The sequence below is a fragment of the Pteronotus mesoamericanus genome, unplaced genomic scaffold (assembly GCF_021234165.1).
Source record: "Pteronotus mesoamericanus isolate MK-2021 breed Mesoamerican mustached bat unplaced genomic scaffold, CSHL_Meso_final scaffold_137, whole genome shotgun sequence".
NCBI classification, from domain to species: Eukaryota; Metazoa; Chordata; class Mammalia; order Chiroptera; family Mormoopidae; genus Pteronotus; species Pteronotus mesoamericanus.
This window is the reverse complement of record NW_026555306.1, coordinates 4,639,915-4,666,117: the sequence shown is the minus strand read 5'-3', so window position 1 is coordinate 4,666,117 and position 26,203 is coordinate 4,639,915. Positions and strand designations below refer to the sequence as shown.

The 26,203-nt window shown below is 48.6% G+C and overlaps 1 protein-coding gene across 1 annotated transcript; it reads right to left on the bottom strand.

Moving 5' to 3' along the window:
• Nucleotides 1–4,444: 4,444 nt before the first annotated feature.
• ELSPBP1 (epididymal sperm binding protein 1) lies at nucleotides 4,445–18,639 on the bottom strand. Its single transcript, XM_054588516.1, has 5 exons — nucleotides 18,570–18,639; nucleotides 12,542–12,679; nucleotides 10,081–10,227; nucleotides 7,002–7,157; nucleotides 4,445–4,602 (listed from the first exon to the last, which is right to left on the bottom strand). The coding sequence occupies exons 1-5, from the start codon at nucleotides 18,637–18,639 to the stop codon at nucleotides 4,445–4,447; spliced, it is 669 nt and encodes a 222-aa protein (XP_054444491.1).
• Nucleotides 18,640–26,203: the final 7,564 nt, after the last annotated feature.

Below are 26,203 nucleotides of genomic sequence, written 5' to 3'. Positions count from 1 at the left end.
ATCTAGGTTGTGGGTTCCATCCCCGGTCGGGGTGCACACGAGGAGGCAACCCACACTGGTGTTTCTCTCTCTCTCTCTCTCTCTCTCTCCCCCTTCCTCTCTATCTAAAATCAATACACACATCCTTGGGTAGGATTTAAAAAAAAAGTTGAGCCCTAGTTGGTGTGGCTCGGTAGACTGAGCGCTGGACTGCAAAGCAAAGAGTCGCCGGTTCGATTCCCAGTCAGGGCACATGCCTGGGTTTGGGGCCAGGTCCCCAGTAGGGGCTGCACAAGAGGCAACCACACATTGATGTTTCTCTCCCTCTCTCCCTTCCTTCCCCTCTCTCTAAAAATAAATAAATAAATAAATCTTAAAAAAAGTTGAATGCGTAGCTCTACCTCCCACCTTCCTACTCCAACCACTTTAAAGCTCTCCCTCCAGTTCTTTCTCTGGGCAAGAGGGAGGCGTTCCAATCTGAGGGGGTGGGGGTGAGCCACAGGGTACTCAGTAAAACTGGGCTTGGAAACGGTTCATTGAACAGGCATCTGAGCGAGCTTACCCCCCGCCCCCTGCCCCTTGATTTCCTGGAGGTTCAGTCTGCTTTTCCCCTCTGGCTTTCTACCTCCTTCTCCTTGTGTAAGTACTCAGGCCACTGAATTAAATCACAGATCTGGATTATCAAGGTTTAGGACAGGTTGATCCCCAGGGAATTAATCCCCTGCAAAATGTCATCCTGCAAAGAGAGAGAGGGGACGGGAGCCTCCAAATCCTCAGCTCAGCCAGGTGCCCCAAAGCCCTTGGCAGAAGCCACTGTCCCTGCGCTGTTGGCCTGCGTCATGGTGGTGGTTGGGGAGAGAGATTCGCTGGGAGTCGACTCCATCCCCGACGTCTGACACAGGTCCACGCTGCGCAACTGGAAGGCATCTTCCTCCTCCCCTCTGCCTGGGAGCAGGCCGCCTCAATAACGCCAAGGTCCTCAAAATAAAGTGTTCGGTTCATGCCTTCCTCTGAGGATTTCTCACTCTTAAAATCCGGGAGATAGATGTCTAGAATGGCTCATTGGGGTCACTGGCCTCATTTTGCAGAATTAAAGCTTCAATTTATAAAAGGTGAAGTCAGCCGTGGCTGGTGTGGCTCAGTGCATTGAGTGCTGACCTGTGAACCAAAGCATCGCCGGTTGGATTCCCAGTCAGGGCACAGGCCTGGTTTGTGGGCCAGGTCCCCAGTTGGGGGCACACGAGGAAAAGCAACCACACATCATTGTTTCCCTCCTTCTCTTTCTCCCTCCCTTCCCCCTCTCTAAAAATAAATCAATAAAAATCTTTAAAAAAATTAAATATGTGGACTCAGAACAGGGTCCTAACCCCTTACTGTGTCCTCTTCTTATTGGCATTATTCCGCATCTTGAGACCATTTCATTTTAAGCTTCCTGCCCTCCATTCCCTTTTCCTCCCCTCCCCCACTTCCTCCCTTCATTCACTCAACAGCAATGTAGGAAGTGCTTGCTCTGGGCAAGGCTCTCCCCAGCTATAATGGCGAATGAAAGAGACCCAAACCCGGGCCCCCTGGGCTTCCATTGTAATGGGAGGAGACAGCCAGCAAACAAAAGTGAATGAGTAAATAGAATCCCGTTTCGCACGTTAGAAGGTGGTCAGAAATGGTAGGGGGGGATGGAACAGAGAAGGGGCTTGAGGGGCTCTGGGCGTGCTGAGGAGTCGGTTCCACAGGGACACCAGGGGCGTGTCTGGGGAGCGGTTAGGACACCGTGCAGGGGGAGCGCAGGGGCCGGAGGCAGGGGTGCGCCCGGAGCGGCCAGGAGACCAGAGTGACTGGAGACGACTGTACGCCCGGCACTGTTCCCGGTGAGGGAAACAGAGTGACGATAACGTGCATGACCTTGAGGAGCCACACCAGTTAGGGCTCTTGGGCAATGAGGGAAATATCCTAGATCCCTGCCGTGCGCCCTGGCAGCCGCTGGCCACAGGTGGCTGGCTATTAAGCGTTAAGTGTGATGAGTGAGGCTGAGAAGCTGGATTTTATTTTCCTTTTATTATATCAAGATAATAACATTTCACTCATAAGTTATCAGTCTTGTGAGCTAGTTGAGGTAAATAGCCCTGTGTGGCTCATGGTTGTTGTGCGGGGCAGGGCATGTCTGTGCTGTAAGCCTGGGGCTCTTAGGACTGGAGACAGCCCAGCTTACAGTCCCGGCTGAGGGGGGAAGAGAAAAGTAATTACTCCAGAGAAGCCCAGCCCTGGGTGGTGTGGCTCAGTGGATTGAGTGCTGGCCTGCGAGCCAAAGGGTCGCTGGTTCGATTCTCAGTCAGGGCGCATGCTTGGGTTTCGGTCCAGGTCCCCAGTAGGGGGCACATGAGAGGCAACCACACATTGATGTTTCTCTCCCTCTCTTTCTCCCTCCCTTCCTCTGTTTAAACATAAATAAATAAAATAAAATTAAAAAAAGAGAGAGAGATAGAGAAGCCCAAATGAGGAAGATACTATGCAGAGGATAATATGGAGCGGTGAGATACCAAGAGATTTGGGGGAAGAGCCAAGGGTGGTTGAATCAGCTGGAGTGAAAGGAGGGGGGAGCAGGAGGAGCAGGGGGGAGGAAGAAAAAGAGGAGGGAGTGGAGGAAAAGGGAGAGAAGGGAGAAAGAAAAGGAGGAGGGGAGGGAGACAACATGAGGTCGCATCTGGGCTCACAGGGAAACAGATTCTGTGATCAATTATTCATGTCTGCCATGGGCACGGGGAAGAAATCACTGAGGCAGCCTTGCAGACAATTTTCTGCCCTTCGTGCCCTCAGTTATTCCTGGTTAATTCCATAAGTACCTACAAATGCTCCGCCCGAGTCTGCGGTTTTCCAGGACGAGAGAGCAGGCTGAGCTTCCTGCCCAGGGCCCCTGGGCGCCGATCCGGTCTCCCCACCGCGAGTCCCACCAGCGCGGTCACCAGCATTTCTGTCCCCACACACTCGGACCCCTCACCTTCTCTCTCATTCCAGAAATTGGGAAGGGCCGCCCGAGGTAATTTGTGGCTCCTTTATTGGTGGCTAGGTCACATGTTCCCTCTGTTTCACAAGTGACCAGTGGTTGAGAGAGATAGTAAACAGGGTCTTTCTAAAGGGGACCATCTAAGCTTGAAAGAGGCCGTTAAAAAGACAAAGCTGGTTCCAGGCTCCACGGGTCAGCCTTCCTCTGAAGGCCTTTCTCATCTCCCTGAAAATAAAATCAAAAACCAGCCATTAGGCAATAGGGATGCGTTGACTCTGAATGTAACATAAATCATATTGAGTTTTGAGGCTCCGTCAGAAGCAGCTGAGCCTCGGGGAGGATTGAGACCCCCTCACCAACCTGGCTCACGGGGGCAAGTCAATCAGTGGACAAGGAGCGCCTCCGCCTCACCTCGATTGTCAGAGGTTTGGCAGGAGAGGGACCCTCAAGAAGACAGTCCCGCTCTGACAAATGGAAGTTAGAGGATGGGTCACTAAAAATGCTCTTAGCCCTCGACACAGACTGGTGACCACTGGGGTGTTTTTGAATGTCCACCCTGTTCAGATGGTACCCGGAGTTCCAAACCCATATCTTTGCCTCTCCTCCATTCAGGGAAGGGAGTTTTCACAGCCAAGCCAAAACTGAGGAAGGGCCACTAATTGCGGCGCCATCCCTAAGTCACGTGCTTTTTGGAAGAAGGGGAGATATTGCCAGAGCTCTCCACCCTGCAAGGAAAGGCAGCGGAGTTTTGTGCACAATCTGATGAAAGGCCTCTCTTTCTGTTTAAATGCCAGAATTACAGAGCGATTAGGTCAGCCCATTGCCGCAGGAGGTCTGGAGAGAATATCTACTGGGCTTTAGAATGCGGAAGCCAGAAGGAAAGACGAGAAACTAGGAAGAAGGATAGAGCTGGTCCCGCAGAGGTAGCTAACTTCTGTGCTGAAGTGGGGTGGGCCCCCATGACGAGGAGGAGAGGGGAACCCCCTTTTCCTGGGTTAGCTCCTCAGGGGTGGGCGTCATGGGCCAACCTCACGATGCCATGGCCTCTGGGGACCAGAGAAGTCGCCATTCTCCCCCTTCATGGTTGTCTTTCCATCTCACTCTCTAAGCTCCCAGCTCCCAGACCTAAAACTCCGAAGGACACCCTTCTGGCTCTGAAAAGGTTTGCCCACCTCCTTCCCTGCTTTCCCAGTTTCTTCCAGCCTTCTAATTTCGGAAGTTGTCCCCACCTCGGTTCCCCAGCCCCACCCCCCAAGCACTCCACCTTATCTCTGGGAAGGGGAGCTCACCTTGCTGGGGACCTCAGCAAACCAGATACTGGGAGGAACAGATCCTGCCTTCACACCAACAACGCCTCCAGGCGAGCTCCCTGACCCCGCTTCACACCAGCCTCGCCCTTCCATTCAGCCCCTGCCCCCGCCTGGTGCGCCAGGAAGCACCCCGGCGGGCACCTGTCTTACCTCCGCATCAGCAATACACCCAGGTGTGGTCCTGGTCATAGTTGTAAGAGGTTGCGCACCACAGAAGGTTCCCCTTGGATCCTTTGCTAGTGCAGTTAAAATAATTCTTGTTTTTATAGTTGAATGGGAAGTGGCAGGGAGAGCCAGGAACCAAGGAGGAAACTCCTGCGAGGAAGCAGATGAGACGGCGGTTATCCCGGGCCTTTGCGCTGCAGCGAAGCTTTGGGAACAGGGCCGTGCCGACCGGGCACTGTCCCGGGGATCCTGTTGGAGGGGCGGAATGCTGACCTGAACCTACACGTCAGAGGCCTTTTCTTCTTTCCTAAGCAGTTTGGGTTTAGGACGGGAAGGGTACTGGGGACGAAGGGCAGGCTGAAAGCGCAAGGGGTCCTGGGAGTGGCAGGGGGCGAGGAGGGGAAGAACCAGGGAGCAGCCGAGTGGGGGCACGCAGAGGACGCATTGCGGTGGGTCCTCTTTATTCACAGATCCCCGATTGGCGCATTTGCCGACTCCCTACAATTTATTAGGGACCCCAAAATCGATCCTCACAGTAGGTCGTCTGTGGACACACAGAGCGGTGAGCCCCCTACGCCCGTGTTCCTGGCTGAAGCCCACAAGGCAGCCCTCGGCCCCCTTGTCTCGCTCTCATACTGTGAACAGGGTCCTGGTTGCACCCTCTGTGGTCCTTCCTTTTTTGCAGTTTTGTGGTTTTTGATGGTGATTTCACTGTTTGTTTTTTTTTAAGGGATTTAAAAAAAAAAGATTTTATTTATTTATTTTTAGAGAGAAGGGAAAGGAAGGAGAAAGAGAGGAAGAGAAACATCAATGAATGGTTGCCTCTCACGTGCCCCCTACTGGGGACCTGGCCCGCAACCCAGGCATGTGCCCTGACTGGGAATCAAACCAGCAACCATTTGGTTCGCAGGCCGGCACTCAGTCCGCTGAGGCACACCAGCCAGGGCCTATTTCACTGTTTTAAATGACCCCGCGCAGGGAGCTGGAGTGCTGGCTAGGGGTCCCAGGCACAAGGGGGCTGTGCTGTGCCTCCTTGAGAAAATACACATGTCAATGAATGAGCTTCCTTCAGGCAGGAATTATAGGAGGTTAACAATAATGTTCCCTGAAATAGGGCTGCCCTGGCCGGGTGGCGTAGGTGGGTGGAGCACCGTCTTGTACACCAGCTAGATTGTGGGTTTGATCCGCGTCAGGCACAAACAGGAAGCACCCGATCGATGTTTCTCTTTCTCTCCCTTCCTCTCTCTAAAATCAGTAAACATATCACATTTCCTGGGGTGAGGATTGTTTTAAAAAATTAAGAACTTGAAATAGGGCCGGAAGATTGCCACGCAACCTTTTAATGCCACCCTAGACCATTGTCTGTTGACGAGGTTAAGGACCTAAGGGTCGCCTGATACTCTAACTCGGTGTCAGCAAACTCTCTGTAAAGGGCCAGACGGTTGATACTTTCAGCTCTTTGCATAGTGCAGTGTCTGCCGCAATTTTTCACTCCACTATCAACCCGCCCTGAATAAACGGACGTGGCTGTGTTCTAATGAAATTATATAGGAACCTTGAACTCCGAATTTCATGTCATTCTCACTTGTCACAGAATATGGTTCCTTTTTTTCAACCATATAAAAAATGTAAAAACTATTGTTAGATTGCAGGCTATACAAAAACAAGCGTGGGTCCTGATTTGGCCCATAGGCGGGTAGAGTTTGCAGACGGCTGCTCTTAGGAAGTAGGACTTTGTCTGACTTCCTGTCTGCTATGGATTGCAGGCCCCAACTCTAACCTGTAGAAGATTAATATCCTGCGAATGATTTTTGTTCAGTACAGAGGCCGGTCATTTCTGTCTGGTAGAAAAGATAGCCCCAAAGCTTTGATAGCCCTTGAGATTTTAACAGAGTTTATATCTAATTTAGCAAACTTGCCCCTGCTCAGCATTCTTTTCTTCACTGGCTGGATGTATTTCTCCTAGCATCCTTTGAACTGGCTTTCCTACCCTTCTCGTTTTCTTATTAATAGACCTTTTTTTTTTTTTTTTAAAGAAACCTGCAAAGGACTCAAGGACATGGACAATGGTGTGGAGATTGCTGAGGGGAGGGGAGTGTAAGGGGACTAAATGGCAATGGAAAAAAATACAATAAAGAATAAATTTAAAAACAAAATAAAATAAAACCTTAAAAATAGCCCTGGCTGGTGTGGCTCAATGGATTGAGCGCCGGCCTGCAAAGCAAAGCGTCGCCGGTTCGATTCCCAGTCAGGGCACAGGCCTGGGTTGCGGGCCAGGTCCCCAGTAGGGGGCGTGCAAGAGGCCACCACACATTGATGTTTCCCTCTTTCTCCCTCCCTTCCCCTACCTCTAAAAATAAATTCTTTTTTTTTTAAAAAAAAGTATCGTTTATGTAACCGGTTCATCAAACCACTGAGGGCAGGACTCTGCCTTATCCGGCCCCAGAGCCAGGCACCGTGTCTGGCTCACAGCAGCCTGGAGTGGGCGTTGCTTGAGTGAACGCGTGAAGGGGTCCGCCCACAGCCGCCCAGTCCCTGCCCCCGATTACGGGTGTCGGCGCATAGACTCCACTTCCCGTCCTCGTCCATGTTCTCCGTGGTTGGGCACCAGAGCTTGTTGTCCTCCTCGACGCACTCCGAGATCAGATGATTTCTGTAGATGGAGGGGAAGATGCAGGGCTTGCTGAAGGAGTTTCCCCCGTACTCTGCAAACGACCGCGCAAAGGTTAGCGAGCAAGAACAGGCCGAGACAGCGGCTTCCCGTCATCGCCCGGTCTGTGCTTTGTCTCCTGAGAGGAAGGATAATACTGAACACTTGCGAACAACTTCTTGCGCTGTTATTACTTCCACTTTACAGATGAGCGAGAACCCCAACTATTGACATCCGCTCAGTTTACTGTCTATAGTAACAAGGCTTTACTGTCCCCCTGGGCTTCATCAACACCACTCTGTTATTCTAGGGAATTCTTGCCTGGAAAGATAAAAACTGCAAATAACTTTATTGTTCATCTCAGGAACTTCCTGAAAAAACCATTTAAACAAACATCAGACCTTTCAACTTTTCTATAAATTGTATCAAAAGACGATGTACTCTTCAAATGTAATTGAAAAATAAAATTTAAAAACTGTTTTAGCCCTGGCCGGGTGGCTCAGTTGGTTGGAGCATCATCCCTGCCCCAAAGGGCTGCAGGTTCGAATCCCAGTCAAGGCACATACGATATACCTAGGTTGCAAGTTTGATCCCTGGTCAGGGTGCATACGTGAGGCAACCAGCTGATGTTTCTCGTTCACCTTGATGTTTCTTTCTCTCTCTCTCCCTTCTCTCTCTAAAATTAATAAAAACATGTCCTCGGGTGAGGATAAAAAAAAATTTAAGACTATTTACTCTTCAAGACCCTTTGAATCCTTCTCAGAAACTTCACCTTGTCTTGACCACCAGCTCTAAACTGTTATGTTATTATCCACACCCAATCCTCATCATGGCCCCACATAGAAAGACCCCCAAACCTCATTCACATCCCAACTTTCTCCCCTCTCTCCCAGATGCTATTAACACATCGTAATTGTGGTTCTCTCCCTGACTTGGGTTGCCTAACTATAAGGCTGCTTTGGTGGGGCTCCAGGAGAAGCCAGCAGTAGACTAAGGGGCTGGGGTTTAGAAGCTGAACCGGCAAGTAATTAAGAGCAAGATTTCTGAACCTTAGACTCCCTGAGATCAAATCGCCGTTCTGCCACTTAACAACTGAATATCTTTGAGCCTCAGCTTCTGCATTTCTAAAATGGGGCCACTGATGAGATTTTTTTTTTTTTTAACAAAAAATCTCATAGGAGTTGTTGTAGCAGATAAATGAGTTATTGCATGTGAAGTGCTTAGAACAGTGCCTGGCACATAGGTAATGTTTACTAAAAGTTCACTCTACCATGACCGTGATAACATTTACCATCTAATGTGCCCAAGATCACACAGCTGGTAATGGCAACAGCAGGAGCCTCACTTAGGTTTAACTTGGAAGCCCACTTTTTGACTACTGGCTCAAATGATAGGCAAGGAGGAACACTCTGATTTCTTATTTCTTAGTCACGTGGTATGTCCGAAACACCACGAAAGGCCTTGTATGGAAGTGAACTCTGATATTTACAAAAACCTTTGAAGTGAGCCTTCGTGTCCTGATTTTGCAGGGAACAAACTAAGGGATGAAAGGACTTCCCCAATGTCATGGAAGAGGCCAGAGCTAAAATGTACCTTCCCTTCCAGGACCTGTTGTTGGGCATCTGCTTGGTGATTTAAGCAAATTCTAATTTCTCACCCCATCCAATTAGCATCTGTGGGGCTTGGGTCACATGAAGGATTAATGGAAGTTTGGATATTAAAATTAGAGTTAAGTTGCAGTGAGATTCGAGGTGGATTTAAAACTGTACACAGTTGTACAATATTATCATAAAATTGATATTTCAAGCCATTTATTTGGGTTAGGATTTCAAAATACCTAAAATGATGGATGGGTGGATAGAATTTAGAGTCAAGAGCAGAAATGGAGACAGAGTTGGACTTGGGTGAAAAATTAGGTGAAGCCCTGGCCGGCGTGGCTCAGTAGACTGAGCCTCCGCCTGAGAACCAAAGGTCACCGGTTTGATTCCTGGTCAGGGCACGTGCCTCGGTTGCAGTCCGGTTCCCCGCTGGGGGCGTGCAAGAGGCGACCCACTGATTTTTCTCTCACAAATTAATGTTTCTCTCCCTCTTTCTCCCTCTCTTCCCTCCTCTCTAAAAATAAATAAATAAAATCTTTTTTAAAAAAGAAAGAAAAATTAGGTTGAGAGATAGCACAGAGTTACGGTGGGATTTAAGGATAAAACTGGTTTAGCGTTAAGGACACAGGGTAGATGACTAGGGCTAGGATAAAGTTAGGTTTTATATAAGATTAGGACTTTTTGAGTGCTAAGGGGAGAGCAAAATTAGGATTTTATACAGGAATAACTGTGCTCAAGTATCTTACCTCGCATGCATTTTCATTTCTCCAGAGGGAACATAGTGAGAAAAATGTGGTCCTTGGATCCTTAAGGCCTTGAAGTCAAATTCTAACACTGACGTCACCTAGGAGTGTGACTTAATTTTACTGGGACCACGTACTGACTAGGGGCAAAGAGCATCTCATAGAGCATCCCCAGGAAGGCGCAATGGGACCGTGTGCGCAGAGCTGCTGGCCCGCAGTCTAACACAGAGCGGGCACTAGAAGGAATGGAGGTCATCATTAAGTTCAGAGGAGGGGTAGAATTAAGGTTAGATGTTCAACCGCATTGAAATGCAGGCAGGTTTGGGCACCAGGGGACCCTGGTTATTGTCCATCTAGAAATAGAACTACTGGAAAACCATGATCACGACTACTGCCCCTGAGTTTGGTTCGCAGGACAACTGGTTTTTCATGCTGGCATTGGGTACACAGGAGAATGTGGCCTCAAGGCATTCTTGTTCCCTGTGGCTGTCACCGTGTATGCTCTGAGAAGACCCTTGGTCCCTAGAAGTATTTCCCCTGAGGCTCTGCTCCCCACCTTGCCCCCACGCCCCCCTGAGGATCGCTGCTGGCCACCCACCTGCCCGCCACGCACCCCATCCTGGCTCCAAGACCTTACCGGTGACTTCACAGTATTTCCACTGCTGCTTCTCATCAAAGCTGGAGGTCACTGAGCACCACAGCCTTCCAAAGAAGCTGCCTTCCGTGATGCAGCTGTGATAGGACTTCCCTCGGTAGATGAAGGGGAAGACGCATCGTGGGTAATCTGTGTGGAGAGCAGCCCATGAGCTGTTTGACGCTCTGGTCACTCACAGGACAGTCAATCAATTACCAATGAATCCATCAATCAACACCCAAGCACAGGATAAACATCAGGTTTTATACATGCATTTGATACATTTGTTTCATCAAGCATTACGTAAAGAAAGCCTACTTCATGTGCTTTCAAACCTTCTTCAATAGGCCCTGGCTGGTGTGGCTCAGCTGGTTGGAGTGTTGTCCCAAAAATGAAGGGTTGAGGGTTCAACTCCCAGGCAGGGCAAGTACCTGAGTTGCGGGTTTGATCCTCATCCAGGTGAATGGGAGACAACCAGTTGATGTTTCTCTCTTGCATAGATGGATCTCTCTCTCTCTCTCTCTCTCTCTCTCTCTCTCTCTCTTTCTCCCTCTCTGGAGGTGGTGAAATGGTGTCCTTTGGTGAGGGGGGAAAAACCCAAAACCTCCAATAGAGATCCCAATCTCAACTCATGGCCCCCTCTACTTGTTGAACACATTTAGTGTCTTCAAAAACTAATCTGTTATAATCACCAAAAGATTTGTAGGAATAAAGTCAAGAGAAAGGCATTTTAATGGTTTATGACCAACAGATGAAGTCAAGATGTTAATATACAAAGACACATTGAGATTACAGAAAAATGTCAGGTGTCAGCGAAGTCAAATATAGGAAATATCATTTTATAGGAAATATCATTTTAGGTGCTGGCGCCTTACTGCAGCTTCCACAAAACCGGGTGAGTTTCTCACCACAGATACAGTCCAACGAATACAGTTGCTGACATTATGTTTATGGTGAGTGGATTTGCTCACACACAGTGAGGGAATCTGGGTCATTTGGGAGTCACGGAGGGGCTGTCATAGGGGAAAGGGCGACAGAAGGAGCAGGTGACATTTGAGAAGAGGGCCAGCCATGCAAAAACCTGGGGGAGAGACTTCCAGGCAGAGGGAATAAAAGTGCAAAGAGTTCAAAGATGACAAGGAGTTCAGAATATTCCAGAAGCATGTCAACCGCTGGAGCTGGAGCTCAGCAGGCAAGAACGGGAGCGGAAGAAGATGAGGACAGCGAAGGGCAAGGTCATGGAAAGCAAACCAGGGTGAGGGGTTTTCTTTCTGCCTTTTCCTCCCCTATTGAGCTGTCTGAGTTCTTGATATATTTTGGATACTAACCCCTTATCAGATGTATGATTTGAAAATATTTTTTCCCATTCCATACATTGTCATTTCATTTTGTTGGTGGTGTTCTTGGCTGCAGGGAAGCTTTTCAGTTTGATGTAACACCTCTTGCTGTTGTTGCCTTTGCTTTTGGAGTCCAATCGAAAACATCATTTCCAAGACCAATGTCTAGGAGCTTACCCTCTATATTTTCTTCTGGGAGTTTTATGACTTCAGGTCTTACATTCAAGTTTTTAATAACTTTGAATTGATTTTTGTGTATGGTGTGAGATGTGGGATCCAGTTTCTTATTTTTTTCTTTTTTCTTTTCTCCTTTTCTAATTTTTATTTTCACATGTGGCTGTCCAGCTCTCCCAACACCATTTATTGAGGAGCCTATTCTTTCCCCACTGTATCTTCTTGGCTCTTTTGCCATAAATTAGTTGACCATACCTGCATGGGTTTATTTCTGGGCTCCCTATTCTGTTCCATTGATTTGTATGTCTGTTTTTATGCCAGAACCATACTGTTTTGATTATTATAGCTTTGTAATATTGAAACTAGGAAGCGTGATGCCTCCAGCTTTGTTTTTCTTTCTCAAGACTGCGTTGGCTGTTGGGGGTAAGGGGATTCTCCTAAGTGTGAAGGTGAGGCATGAAGGGCGTGAGTAGGCAGGAGCACCAACTGCCTTCTAATTCCAAAAAGGTGACTTTGGCTGATGGGGACTAGATTGGAAGCGGGGCGAGGGATATTACGTGGGATCAGTTAGCAAAATTTTTAAAAGATTTTATTTATTTATTTAGAGAGAGGGAGGGAGGGAGAAAGAGGGAGAGAAACATTAATGTGTGGCTGCTTCTCCCGCGCCCGTTAATGGGGACCTGGCCCACAGCCGGCCTTTCGGTGTAGGAAACGACACTTCAAGCAACGGAGCCACACCGGCCAGGGCCAGAAAGCACTATTTACAACCCAATCATGTCATTAGCACCCATTGTTAACATTCGCTGTTTGGCTTTCCAGAGCATTTTTTTATGCACACATGCATTATGATAATTTCTCTGCAAAAATATGACCTTATGACACACATTCACACAGTCTCCTTTGTAACCCCTCAATTCCAGAAGCCTGTCGGTGGGACAGCGCGGTCCACTCACCTTCCACCGAGCACAGCTTCCACTGCCCGTCGTACACGGCTCTGGTTGCGCACCACGGCGAGAGGCTGCCGCTTCTGGTGCAAGAGAAGTAGACAGACCCTTTGTAGGTGAAGGGAAAGATGCACATAGCCTTGTCACCTGGAGAAGAGCGAAACAGGAGGGCGTTAGTCACGGCGCAGGAGCCAAGGATGAGTCTGTGCTCGGCCCTTGCAGTGGTCTGCGGGTGGCACTGTGCGGTCCTAGCATCCAGCTTCCTAAGGACCGACGCGTCATGTCCCGTTCATGTTGGCACCCAGAGTCTTAGGGAAGAGTTTCATAGACAGTGAAGGCAACCAAGCTATGTTGTTCCTCAGAGTGGCCCCCTCCAATGGCACACAGGATACATTTGATGGGTCACAAGGACACCTCAGGTTATGTAGGGACACACATTAAATCGTTTGAAACGCAGACTGAAAAGCAATTTCCTTTTCCAATCCTTCTGATTATACAAAAGAGAACTTCAGTGTAACGCTGGTCTTTCTCTATCCTGCCCCTGATGCTTAACAATCTCCCCTTTTAACAAAACAGAGGGCGGGGCTTGGGCTGAGGGCCTTATTCAGACAATAGTAACTAGTAGAATTTAATAACAGGATTTTGTTTTGGTAATGTTTTTATTTGCACTTCCTATTTATGGCAAGCAGTAGTGAGTTACAGAGCTGATGATAAATGTTCTTTTAAAATAAATGTATTAAAGTGAGGAAAAGCAAGCACATCTGCAGGGGCCGGTGCTAGAAGTATCGGGGGATCACTTTGCAAATTACATAAATGTCTAGTCACCATGCTAACCAATGAAACTACACCCGAAACTAACAAAAAAATATTGAATATCAACTGTACTCGGAAAAATAAAAAAAGTAAATTGAAAAATGACAGCAAGCACCTTTAAAGAAACATGTTGAATAAATAATAGTGCCGGTGGCACGCACGTGTGGCAAATACTTGGGGAGCACAACCCTTGACCTTCCTATGTTTCTGTAGGAAGACGGGGACGCTATCTTTTATATAATGTGTCCTCAGAACCTAAAACAGTCGCTTGCTCATAGTAGGTGCTTAAAAAATAACTGACAGAATAAAATAAGTTTGGGGAATTACCAGGTTTCCATCATGAAGGGCTCCGCGGAAGGGTCAATGTGCAAATGGCGACTGAGCTCGCAAGAGCGGCGCAGAGTATATTGGGTTCTCTTCTCTTTTTTTCTTTTCCTTTTCTTTCCTTTCCTTTCCTTTCCTTTTCTTTCCTTTTCTTTTCTTTTCTTTTCTTTTCTTTTCTTTTCTTTTCTTCCCTTCCTTCTCCCCTCCCTCCCTCTCTTCCTTCCTCTCTTTCTTTCTCTACCCAATAGCACCAAAGGCTAACGGTCCCCGAAACACACCTTAAGAAATTCAGGCCTAAAACTGGTCGCTGCCAGATGGGAGGGGGTAGGGTATCTGGGAGAAAAAGCAAAGAGAGGAAGAAGTACAAACTGGCATCTACAAAGCCGTCGCAGGGATGTAGAATGCAGCGTAGGCACACGGTCAGTGATACTATAATGGCTGTGGATGGGGTCAGGTGAGCCCTAGAATTATCAAGGGGATCCCTTCATAAATTCTGCAACTGTCTAACCACCATGCTGTACACCTGAAACTAATATAAAATGATACTGAAGGTCAGCTGTAATTAAAAAGTAAAAATTTTTTTAAGTGCTATTCTAGCCCAAATTCTTGATTTCCTGGAGAAGGAAATGGAGACCCACATGAGATAAGGAATCTTTTAAAGTTAATGAGTATTTTTTTTAAGATTTTATTTATTTATTTTTCAAGGAAGGGAAAGCTAGGGAGAAAGAGAGGGAGAGAAACGTCAACCGGTTGCCTCTCGCACCGGGGACCGAACCCACAACCCAAGCAGGTGTCCTGGCTGGAAACTGAACCCACGACCGGGACGATGCCCAACCAACTGAGCCACACCGGCCAGGACTGAGGCCTTTTTTTAAAAACCAGAACTCGGGTGAGAACTTGGACTTTTCCTCCACTGGTCCAGGATCACAGCTTCCCCCTGGCCTTCGTTCAGGCATCTCCTCCCTCCCCCGGCCCTCCCCATAAAACAATGGATTGCCATGAGTAAGATGCTCTGATAGGCTGTGTGTGCATATATGTGTGCACATGTGTCCACATGCCTGTGCGTGCGCATGTGTGCACGCATGTTTGCTCCCGTTACGAAGATGATGAGGCAAAGCTTCCGTGTGTTCTCCAAACCCAGCTTCCTTTCCTTGCTGGGCTCATAGCTAAGATCCATTCTTCAGCCTCTTTGTGGTTCCATGGGACCACGTGACTAAATTATGCCCCACAGAATAGGGGCAGAAATGGCAAAAAAATAACCGCCCCCATCCATCCTTCCTGCCCCCATCTTCCTCTGTCTGCCCGCCGGCTCCAGGGTAGCGGCGCTCGATGGCGCAGAAAGGACAATTGCGCTCCTCCCCAGGGGCCATTAGACAGTGGGGACACTTTGGGCTGTTACAACTGGGAGGGAGGATCGGTAGCTGTGGGGCTGGTATCTACCGGGCAGAGACCAGGGATGTCGCCGAACATCTTACCGGGCACACGCAGCAGCCCTCCAGAACACAGTCACCGGCCCCAAATGCCGAGGTTGAGAAATTCCAACGCAGAGGGCCCTGCAAGAACGCTGCGGCCCCAGCGGGTGGGGAAGCCGCAAAACAGAAGGATCCTATGTCTCCGAAGCTCAACAAGAGAATTTTCCCACCAGACGTCCACACTGAGTGTTAGAGGAGTCCAACCTGAACTCTATCTGGTCCGGCCACTGACACCCGGGGGCTGTTTGTTACAACAGCTGGTCTGTTACTCATATAGATGGGCAGGACACCGCCCCTGTCTTCAGCCTAGTAGTCGGCTCTTGCGCCGGGTCAGATTCTTTCCCTGACAATCTGGCAAAGACAATGACAGGGATAAGGGATGTTTTGGGAGGAAGCGGGAAAGGCAGACCTCCCTCTTCGAGCCTCACTGATACTATGAGGGTTCCTTAAGTAATACTGCATTTTTCCACCTCTGGGTCCCCTCTGGGTCTCGGATCTGTCTGGTCTTGGTGTTGCCACATTTAAACTAGTTACGATTTGGAAAGTGCTTCGCAGAGCAGCTGGGGCGTGGCTGCTCAACAAATGTCAGCTCTCACTGCCATTGCCATCGCCATCGATGATGTTCCTCAGTCGTGGGCATCACTAAGTCTGCGGGAAGCTGGTGGGGGTGGGGGCGGGCAGGCAGGGCCCATTGTGCACAGAATCAAGGTTGTCCTTGGGAGTTGTTAGTAAGAATCCACACACGATAGACCCTAGTAGCCGTCTGCAAAGTAATCCAGCAGATGGTCTAATCTTCTTAACTGGGTTAAAATGCTCTGCACTCGGGGCTCCGCTGACCTCTCTGTTCTCACTCCCTGATTAAAGTCCCCTGACCTTACTCCACGCTCTTTCCCGCCTTTGGGGTTTTGCTCATGCCCTTCGCCCTGCCTTGAGTGACTTTGCTCTCTTCCCAGCTTCACTCCCTGCTCCCCACCCCCCAAGGCTGGGTCCAGTCTGGGTGAACACGCTTCCTCATGCGTATAGTGCTCTGAGCCAATCTCTGTAAGTGTATTCATCAATTCTTAAAAGGCTATTATTATCACCCTGGTTGAGTGGCTCAGATGGTTAGAGCATTGTCTCATACACCCAGTCAGGGTGCATACAAGAAGCAACCGATGGATGTTTCTCTCTCACATCAATGTTTGTTTCTCTCTCTCCCTCTTCCACTCTCTTTAAAATTAAAGAGAGGATTAAAAAAAGAAAAAAAAAGGAATTACCCATTCATATAGCTGGCACTCCAGTTCACTGAGAGCTCTCTGAGTGTGAGGCTCGGGTTTTATTTCTTGCTATGTTTCTGATCCATAGTTCTGTGCCTGGTCCTTAGGAATCACTCAACAGATACGTATGAAATAAATGAGTTTATAAATATGTGTAGAGGGGGATCTGGGGGGACCGAGTCTTAGCATGACTTTAGGAAGGCATGACCAGAATGAGACCACAACTAGAGAAGCTGATGCTTCGTCAAACACATTGTTCTCTGTGTGAATAAACTGCGGGTTCTTAACCTTTTAGAGACTCGACTGTTGTTTTGGGAACCCAGACCTTGTCTCTAGGAAAAGGTTCCTATGCCCTCCTGGTAGAGGCTGCTGTGTGTTCACCAAAACCAGCTTCCTTTTCCTCCCAAACACACAGCTGGATTACACTTCCCAGACTCCCTTGCAGTTAAGCATCATGTGAGTTCTGGCCAGTGGACCCGTGACAAAGTGATGGATGTCACGTCCGGGCCTTGCTAAAAAATAAAAAAATAAAAAATCTCTCCTCCAAGGTCCTCCAGACCCTCTTGGTTTTTATCTATCAGCTAAAAGCAAAGAATCCACGGAGCCTTCTGAACCCCAAGACGGAAGGAGCTTGGATCCCTGCCCACTCGATGTGCCTTTGTTGGATTTTACAGGAATGAGAAAAAATGTTATTGTGTTAAGCTTCTGATACTTTGAAATTTGTTACAATAGCTGATAAACGCACACCTTTCTAATACAAATCCAGGGTTTTGTGGACTCTAGTGCTTGCCCAGTGACCCCAAGTTAGAAATCTCTGGAATATAAAATGTGATTATTGGAAAAGGGCTTCATGGGGCCCACGTGCATGAATATGAGAGGATTTCTTGAGGCTTATCCAAGGGACAGGGATGTGTCAGGCAGAAAAGTATTCTAACTGTAGAGAATGTTTCACCGTAACTTGTATGAACCACACATAACCAAGGTCTCTCATCGGTCTGCTTCCATACTGACCATACCATCTTTGGGTGGTTAATTTAGATTCCTAGATACAGTAAGAGTGTAGCCCCCCACACACTTGCGTGGCTACTATGAATAAAAAAGTAGAAAATAATAAGCGTTAGCAACCATGTGGCGAAACGGAAACCCTTGTGCACTGTTGGTGAGAGTGTAAAATGGCTGGCCTGTTGTGGAAAATAGCACGGCAGTTCCTCAAAGAAAATAAAAAATATAATTACCGTATGGCCCAGCAATTCCAGTTCGGGGTACTCACCCAGAAGAACTGAAAGCAGGTTCCCAAAGAGAATATTTGTAACACCCGTGTTCATAGCAGCATCATTCACAACAGCCAAAAGGTAGAAGCCACCCAAGTGTCCACCAATGGGTGAATGGAGGAAAAGATGTGGCACATGTGCAGACAATGGAATATTATTGAGCTTTTAAAAGAAAACAAATTTTGACACACGCTACAACACAGATGAACCTGGAGGACATCATGCTAAATGAAGTAAGCCAGTCACAAAGGACAAATACTGCATGTTTCCATTTATATGAGGCACCTAGAGTAGCTGAAGTCATAGGGACAGAAAGTACAGAGGCGACTGTCAGGGTCTGGGGGTGGGGAAGGGGGCGATAGGGGTTGTTGCACAAGGACAGAGGGTTTGTTTTGCAAAATGAAAAGAGTCCCGGGTATTGGTTGCCTAACAACACGCAGGTACTTAACACGAGTGAACGGCGCACTTAAAAATGATTAAAAGGGGTAAACTTTATGTTCTGTGCATTTTACCACAATTTTTGAAAAAAGAGTGTAAAGGGAGTGTCCAAGTCGGGGTGTGGGGGTTCAGCCCATTGAAATTACAGGGCCCCCTTCTCATGAACATGGTCGTTACACTTCCCCCACCACGTGCCGAGCGTCGTGAAGGATACTTGTGTCTATTTTTCTATTTAGTCTTCGAACGGCCCCAAGAAGTAAATGTCATGGTTCCCCTTTCCCAGGTGGAGAACTGACGTCAGCGCGCTCGCGTGGCTTGATTAAAGTGATCCAGAGAGAAAGGGTCCAAGCCCCAGGTCTGGCTGAGGTTTCCACGAGGCCAGCTCGGACCCAGGAATCGATACTTTGGCCCCTTCATTCTTTCCAGCTTCCAAACCCTCCCCATCATTTTCCAGTGTACTCACTTGTCCCTGTTTCGTAGGAGTAGAGGATGAAGGTCATCCATCCCAACAGGTAAGCGGACCATTGGTTCATCGCTGCCGGCCTCTTCTTTCTGGACTGAAGGAAACAAAAGTTGTGTTTCCCTGGGTCCCTTTCCTCCTCCACTAAGTCCCACGTTGGATGTCACATGTGCCATTTTTTTTTCTATTGCCAGAGAGTAATAAAGAATAACATTCTTGCCCTATGTGGTTCAGTTGGTTGGGGATCATCCTGCAGAGCGAAGAGTCATGGGTTCGATTCCCGGGGAGGGCACATGCCTGGGCTGCGGGCTCAGTCCCTGGTCGGGGGGCGTACAAAGGGCAACCAATCAATGTTTCTCTCTCACATCGCTGTTTCTCTCCCTGTATTTCTCCCTCCCTTCCCCTCGTTATAAACCCTCTTTCCCTTCCTCTCTCTCTAAAAGCAATGAAAAAGATAGGTCTGCAGGTGAGGCTTAAAAAAGAAAAGAAAAACATTCTTACAGAAGAGAAAAAATACACACTGTCATGATGGAGGGGAAGTTGTGATGGAAAGAGCAGATGCAGCATCTGCTGAGGACTTACTGTGTTCCAGGCTGGGTGCTCAACACACTGTGTGCCACTGGGTTCTCATAAATCAAGTGATATTTTTAATCCCTATTTGACCGATGAGGAAACCGAGGCTCAGAGAAGCCAGGCAATCTGCCCGAGTTGGTTGCACAGTGAGGTAATGGTAGGATCCTAATGCACAGAAATGGCTCCGAAGGCTCTACTCACCGTGGGAACATTGATTATAATCTTAACCCTCGTCACAGGTCACGTCCATCTCCTGGGGTGGATGTTAAATGCCTTATTGATCAGCACTTACTATCTTCATCGAAGATAACTTCAGCTTGATCTATTTACCTCTTCCTCAATGACACCTAAATATGCCATGCTCAGCAGAAACAACCCAGGGTTTGGAACGGGTGATCTGGGTTTGTCTTGAGACCTGGCTACTATTACTGCCTCAGTTACTGGCTACCAGTTATTGAGCGCCTACTGTATCCACAATCCAGTTTGCTCCTTCTAACAACCTGTGGAGAAGATATGATCACCTCCATTTTACAGGAGAGGGAAACTGGGAGCTGGGAGGTTAAATCACTCACTCAAGGACCACACACGGTACGTGACAGATCGCGGATTCAGCTGCAGACCTGTCTACACCAGCCTCAGAGCCCCTAAGCTCTGTAAACCACTTCCCTTCTGTGGGCCTTTCTTTCCTCACCTGCGGAATGGAGTTTAAGAATTCCTGCCCTTTGGGGAAGCCATGAAGGTCCAGCTAGATCCTGATGTGAAAGTGCCTTTCAATTGTAAATCGTTCCTGATGGTTATGGATGATGAAGGCAAAGGTCAGGACAGCTCAGGGGAGACAACAGGTGGTACCCACCCCTAACAGCAAATCCAAGTAATGGGCTGGGAATCAAAACCGCGGAGTCAATGATTCAGGTCCTCCACTGGGTAGGTGGCGCCATTGAGCACCTGAGCTGGAGAACACGCCTCAAACTCCCCAGCCGTTTGGCTCTCTTGTTACCTCTGGAAGCAACCACAGCACCATCCCTCACAGGTTTCCCTGAGTGATGTTTCGTTCACTGCCTACCTGCCCTATCTGAAAATAAATAAACTTTTTTTTTTAAAGAAGAAGAAGAAAATAGAACATTTACCCTGGCCAGGTAGCCCAGTTGGTTAGAGCATCATCCTGGTACACCAAGGTTGCAGGTACAATCCCTGGTCAGGACACATAAAGAATCCACCAATGAATGAATAAATAAGTGGGATAATAAACTGATGTTTCTCTTTCTCTCTCAAATCAATAAATTTTTTACAAAATTTTAAAAAGCAGAGCCTTTGAGAGGTGATTGGGTCATGAGTGTGGAGCCCCCTGCATGAGATTCGTGCCTTTAGAACGGAGACCTCAGGGAGCTCCCTCGCCCCTCCACCATGTGGGGACACGGCGTGAAGACAGCCATCCATGAGGACGTGACATCACCAGACACCGAAGCTGCCAGTGCCGCGATCTCAGATTCCCCAGCCCCCAGGACCACGAGAAAGAAATCCCTGTTGCTTATAAGCCTCCTGGTCCATCGTAATTCTGCGCCAGCAGCCTGGAAAGACTAAGACAGTGTTTGCCCTGCTCTCTCAAGTTATCACCTCAAAAATAAAGCTTTGCTCTCCTTGTGCCCTCCCTACCTCCTATCGGTCAACAAATCCAGTTGACTCTTTTTTCTGAATCCATTCCTTTCTCTCTGTCTCCCTCTAACTGACTAAGGTCAGGCTCTTCCCATCTCTCCCCACACCGCTGTCCTGGTCCCCTCACGAATCCTGGGCCCCCAACCTGTCCCCTGTCCGGCCCTCAGGGCAGTTGATAGGGCCTTTCTTGGTGCATGTTTTTATGCACTTGGAGGCTAGACGATGAGTAAAGGGCAATGTGTGGACCAGCCTTGGTCCCCCCTTCACCGTGCTGTCTATGACGGACACAGGCAGGAAGCAAATGAATCAGAGACAAACACATAACTCTCACTTGTGATCATTGTCATGTACGCCAAGAACAGAGGCTGCGATCAGGAATAACTGGGTCAAGGTTACTTTTGACTGGGAGGTTGGGGGGGGCACCTCTGAGGAAATGATGTGCGAAGAGGAGGAAGAGTGGGATGAGGCAGATAGGAGAGGAACTGGGATGTTGGGGGAGGGAGGTTCATGGAGGCTGAACCTGGGATGGAAAAGAGCACACCGAACAGACGAGGCTGGGGCTGCAAGCGAGCAGGGAGGAGTGAGGCCAGAGAGGTGCTTGGTGAGTGGGCGGAGCCACCTGGACCCTGAAGAGCCTCCTGTGTGTTCTAAATGCAACTGGAAACCACTGCACAGATGAAGTGGGGAGAGGTGGCATTCATTCATTCAAAACCCTGCTTCAGTTTATAATAAAACCCACAGTCCGCACATGGCCGTCCTCTCCCAGCCTGTCTGTTCTCACTCCTCTGCTCTTGATCTGCCCCAGCTACACCAGCCTTTTCACTGTTTCTTGTACAAGCTGAGCTGTGTGAACCTCAGGGCCTTTGTACCTACTCATCTCTCCGCCTGGGATCTTAGCCCCGACCCACCCCCAGATATCTGCATGGCTTGCTTTTTTGTGCCATAAAGTGTTTTGTGCAAATGTGAAGAGTTGGTATGGACTGGCATTCTGGACTGTTAATGAGTCTGCTTGGAGAAAGTCACAGATATTAATAGAAAATGTTTTGGAGGCAGTTCAAGACAATGATTGAACTGTAAAGTGAGGCTTAATAGCCAGACACCCATGTCTGGAACATTCTGTTTAGGACTGAGGACATTCGAACACTCAGAGGACCCTCTGTCCCAGGCTGTGGGGTGGTTGGGGCTGGCTTCCTGCCACTGTCACCTGCTTGTTGGCTGCTCAGAAAGAGGGGTGCTGCGGCTTGGGAGTCAAGCCACAGTCAGATGCGGGCGCAGACTCCCAAGCATTGAATGTGGGAGAAGAAAACCCACCTCAAGATTTAAAAAAAAAAAAAATTAAGTGCACATGACTAGTAAGTATCCATTTAATAGATAAGAAAAGTGATATTGAAAAAAGCTGTGTGCCCCTGGCTGGTGTGGCTCAGTGGACTGAGTGCCGGCCTGTGAACCAAAGAGTCGCCAGTTCTAGTCCCAGTTGGGGCACATGCCTAGGTTGTGGGCCAGGACCTTAGTAGGGGGCGTGCAAGACGCAACCACACACTGATGTTTCTCTTCCTTTCTTTCTCCCTCCCTTGCCTTCTCTCTAAAAATAAATAAATAACAATCTTTAAAAGAGAAGGAAAAAGCTGTGTGTCTTATACTGAAGAGAAAAAGGAATAGAGATTATTCAAAATAGACTTGGTTTCCAACACCAATGCTGGGCTGCTTGGGCGGACTGAAAGAGCGTGGCTGTCCCCCAAGTTCATGAACATCGCCCTTGACAGTGGCCCGGAGGGCACAGACCCATCTCCTGGCCTCAGCATCCTTAGGGCTCCCCCTTCTGCCTGGTGGACAATAGATGCTCGCAATCGTTGCCCAGTGTTAAAGTACACGGGCATGTTTAATGTAAAGGGATGCTTAAGGCCTGGGATGCAGTTTCAATGAACCACTTAATCGTCTACCAAAACTTTGCTATTGCAAAAAATGTTACCAGCGGACACACCAGGGCAGAGTCCTGCCCTGAGGGACCCAGCAAAGGAGGTAGAAGGGGACAAGAAGCACCTGTCACTGCAAGTCTGGCGGGCTGAGGGAGTTGGCCGAGAGACGTGAAGTTCAGAGGGGGCGGGCCGCTTGGCAAAGGGCCGCAGGGCTCATAGATAAAATCAGAGTGAGGTCACCCTGGCCTGGGGGCTCAGTTGGTTGAAGCATTGTTTTGTGCACCAAAAAGTTGCAGGTTTGATCCCCAGTCAGAGCACATACTTGGGTTGCGGTTGATCCTTGATCAGAACACAACCGATCAATATTTTTCTCTCACACTGATGTTTCTCTCTTTCCTTCTCTCTATCTTTCTCTCTCTTTCTTTAAAAATCAATAAACATACCCTCGGGTAAGGATTTTTTAAATAATAGAGTGAAGGGTAATTAGCAACCAGAAGATGAATTAAATATCTAAGACAAAGGTCCTCCTCAAATTCTTATAATAAGTGCAATAGATGCTGAAAAGTTCTTTGTGAGCCTGGCTGGTGTGGCTCAGTGGATTGAGCACTGGCTTGTAGACTGAAATGTGACAGGTTCAGTTCCCGGTCAGGGCACATGTCTGGGTTGCAGACCAGGTCCCCCGTTGGGAGGCATGTGAGAGGCAACCCATCGATGTCTCTCTCACACATTGATGTTTCTCTCCCTCTCTTCCTCCCTCCCTTCCTGTATCTCTAAAATAAATACATAAAATCGTGTTTTAAAAAAGTTCTTTGTTAATAGCGGAGGGCGTACAAATGAGATGTTAACAACTACCAATAGGCCAGGGGGAGACCCATTTTGGCACTTGCTCTAAAAACCCTTTTGACCTCCTGCAGTTTCAGGCCACTACCCTCTGTCTCGCCAAAAACTTGAAAGCTGCGCCCTAGTTAATTCATGAACCTCAAGCTCCCGGGCGGGCTCGGGCAGGCTGGTCAGCACAGCACCCTGACTGCCGGGGCTCAGCGTTCTCATCTCAAAGCGGAGATGGTGATGCAGCTGTGGGAGCTGTGGGCAGAGTGACAGGAGCTCCCGGGGTACGATCCCTGCACCACAGCGTGTCTCAGAATACCGAGTCCTGCTCCTCAGCAGCAATGGGCAGCAAACCTCAAAAGAAGACACACACACACACACACACACACACACACACACACACCCCTGTTTAGTATGTACCGTATTTTGCTGTGTATAACACTCACCTTTTTTGCCCCAAATTTTTTAGGGTAAAATAAGGATGCGCATTATACATGGGTATCATGATTACGTACCACGAGTACAGTAATGGGTATAATCCTCCCGTGTATAATGCGCACAAAACCGCGATTGTACATTGTACACGGCAAAATATGGTATTTAGGCTGCCTTTGGAGGGAGATGCGCCAGGGCCTCGGGAAGGTCTCTCTGAACCTCCGCTTGCCCCTTCAAGAAACAGGAAGACCGAGCCTTACCTTGGAGCAGCGATTTTCACCCGGTGTGCCGCACGGATTTTTAAAACCTGCAACCCCTGACTCTTTACTCAGGGGCGCTGACCTCTTTTCCCTCAGAGTGCCGGATTAAAAAATGACAACAGCCAATACGACAATAGCTCTCCAGTGTGAATGAATCAATATTAAACTTGATTTTTTTTTTGTCGGATTGGCAAACCGTAGATCTTTGGGGGTGCGGCAGAGTTTTAGCGATTCGTTTCTATGTGCCCTGGGATGGAAGAGGTTGAAAACCGCTGCCTTCCAGGGACGGCGCAAAGACTCACAGAACCACGAGAATGTTAGTCCACCACCAAGAGCTTAGCAGCCAGCGGGAAGGGGGCGGGGGAGGTAGAAGAGCACAAAGCAGGGGTAAATGGCGACGGCCGGAGACTTGACTTGGGGTGGCGAGCACACAGTATACAGATGGTGTGTTTAGAATTGTACACCTGAAACCTATATAATTTTATTAAGCAATGTCACCCCAGTAAATCCAATTTAAAAAAAGAACTTAATAGGCCGTTTGTCCAGATTAGTTCTCTTTCCTTCCATCTCTTTTCCCCGGACTTAGGACACAGGCAGACTCCCACTCTTTCCGGGGTCTCAGCAGAGAAGGGAATCGGGGCGCCCCGAGACCCCCTCACCGCATCCTCTGGCCTTTCCTGCCCAGAGCTCGGAGCTGCGCCATCCAAGGTCCGGCCAGCTGCCACTAAAGTGGAAACAGCACTTTAAATGTGGCGATTGTCATATGCATAAAATGAGTGTAAAATTCATGCTGGAGTCCTGGCCGGGTGGCTCAGTTGGTTGGAGCCTTGTCCAGTGCACCAAAGGGCTGCAGGTTCGATCCCAGGTTGGGGCACATACCGATTGATGTTCCTCTCTCATCTGATGTCTCTCCCTCTCTCTCTCTTCTCCTTTCTCTCTCTCTAAAAATCTATAAACATATCCTTGGGGGAGAATTAAAAAATAAGATAAAGTCCGAAAAAAGAACGTAAATATCTCAATGATTTTTTGTGTCCATCATATGTTGAAACGATATTATTTGGGATGTCACGGTTCAACAAAATACATTGTTAAAATAAATCGCACCTGTTCCTTCTTACTTTTTGGAAAACGTGGCCACTATAAAACTTACAGCGATGTGGACGGCTCGCGCTCTATTTCCTCTGGTGGAGAGGGCTGCCTTAGCCCCCCTTCCTGGCCGGGGGCGGAGGGGTGGGTGGTGCCCAGGCCTTGCTTCCCACACCCTCCCGCGTCGCTAGGTTGAGCTGTACCTTGGAGAGGGTCCTGCTTGGCCCTAGATGTCTCCACGAGCCCGTTTTAAATTTCTGCTCCCGCGGTCTCTGGATTATCTGGGGATCGGCCCCACTATTTGGGCCCCAGCCTGCCTGTGGGCGCAGACGGCAGCTGCCCCAAGGAGGGCTTTGGGGGCGTGGTTCCAGTGGGGGCAGTTTGGACGGAGGGCCCCAGGGTCCAAGGCCGGCCCACGATGCCCTCATACGCGTCCACGAGGCCCACGAAGTTCAACCATGCGTGTATTATGGGCTCCTGCGGGGGCCGGAGTCATGGGCGAGAATGTTGCTGAGCAGAGAGAAAGCGTCCTCCACGTCCGCTGCAAAGATGAAAACAGGTTTCAGCTGCATGATGAACGTGCACGAGCCTGAGGATTTTCTAGCAACAAGGGAGCATGGGAGAATCAAAACCAGCTCTCTGAATCACGCCATCTGATTTTTCCTAATGTTGGAATTCTGTCCCACCCTTCTGGAAAATTTCCTGAAGCGTCCCTACGGCCCCTCTTGGTATCGTTCAGGGTGGTCACCGCGGAGATTTATTTACCCAGCGGTGCCCCTGAGCCCAAATAGGACCCTTTGATTTACAGACGAGGACGTGGAGGCACAGACGTGCAGAGGGACTTGTCAAAAGTCATACAGCCAATTGGTGGGCACAGTGGGACTTG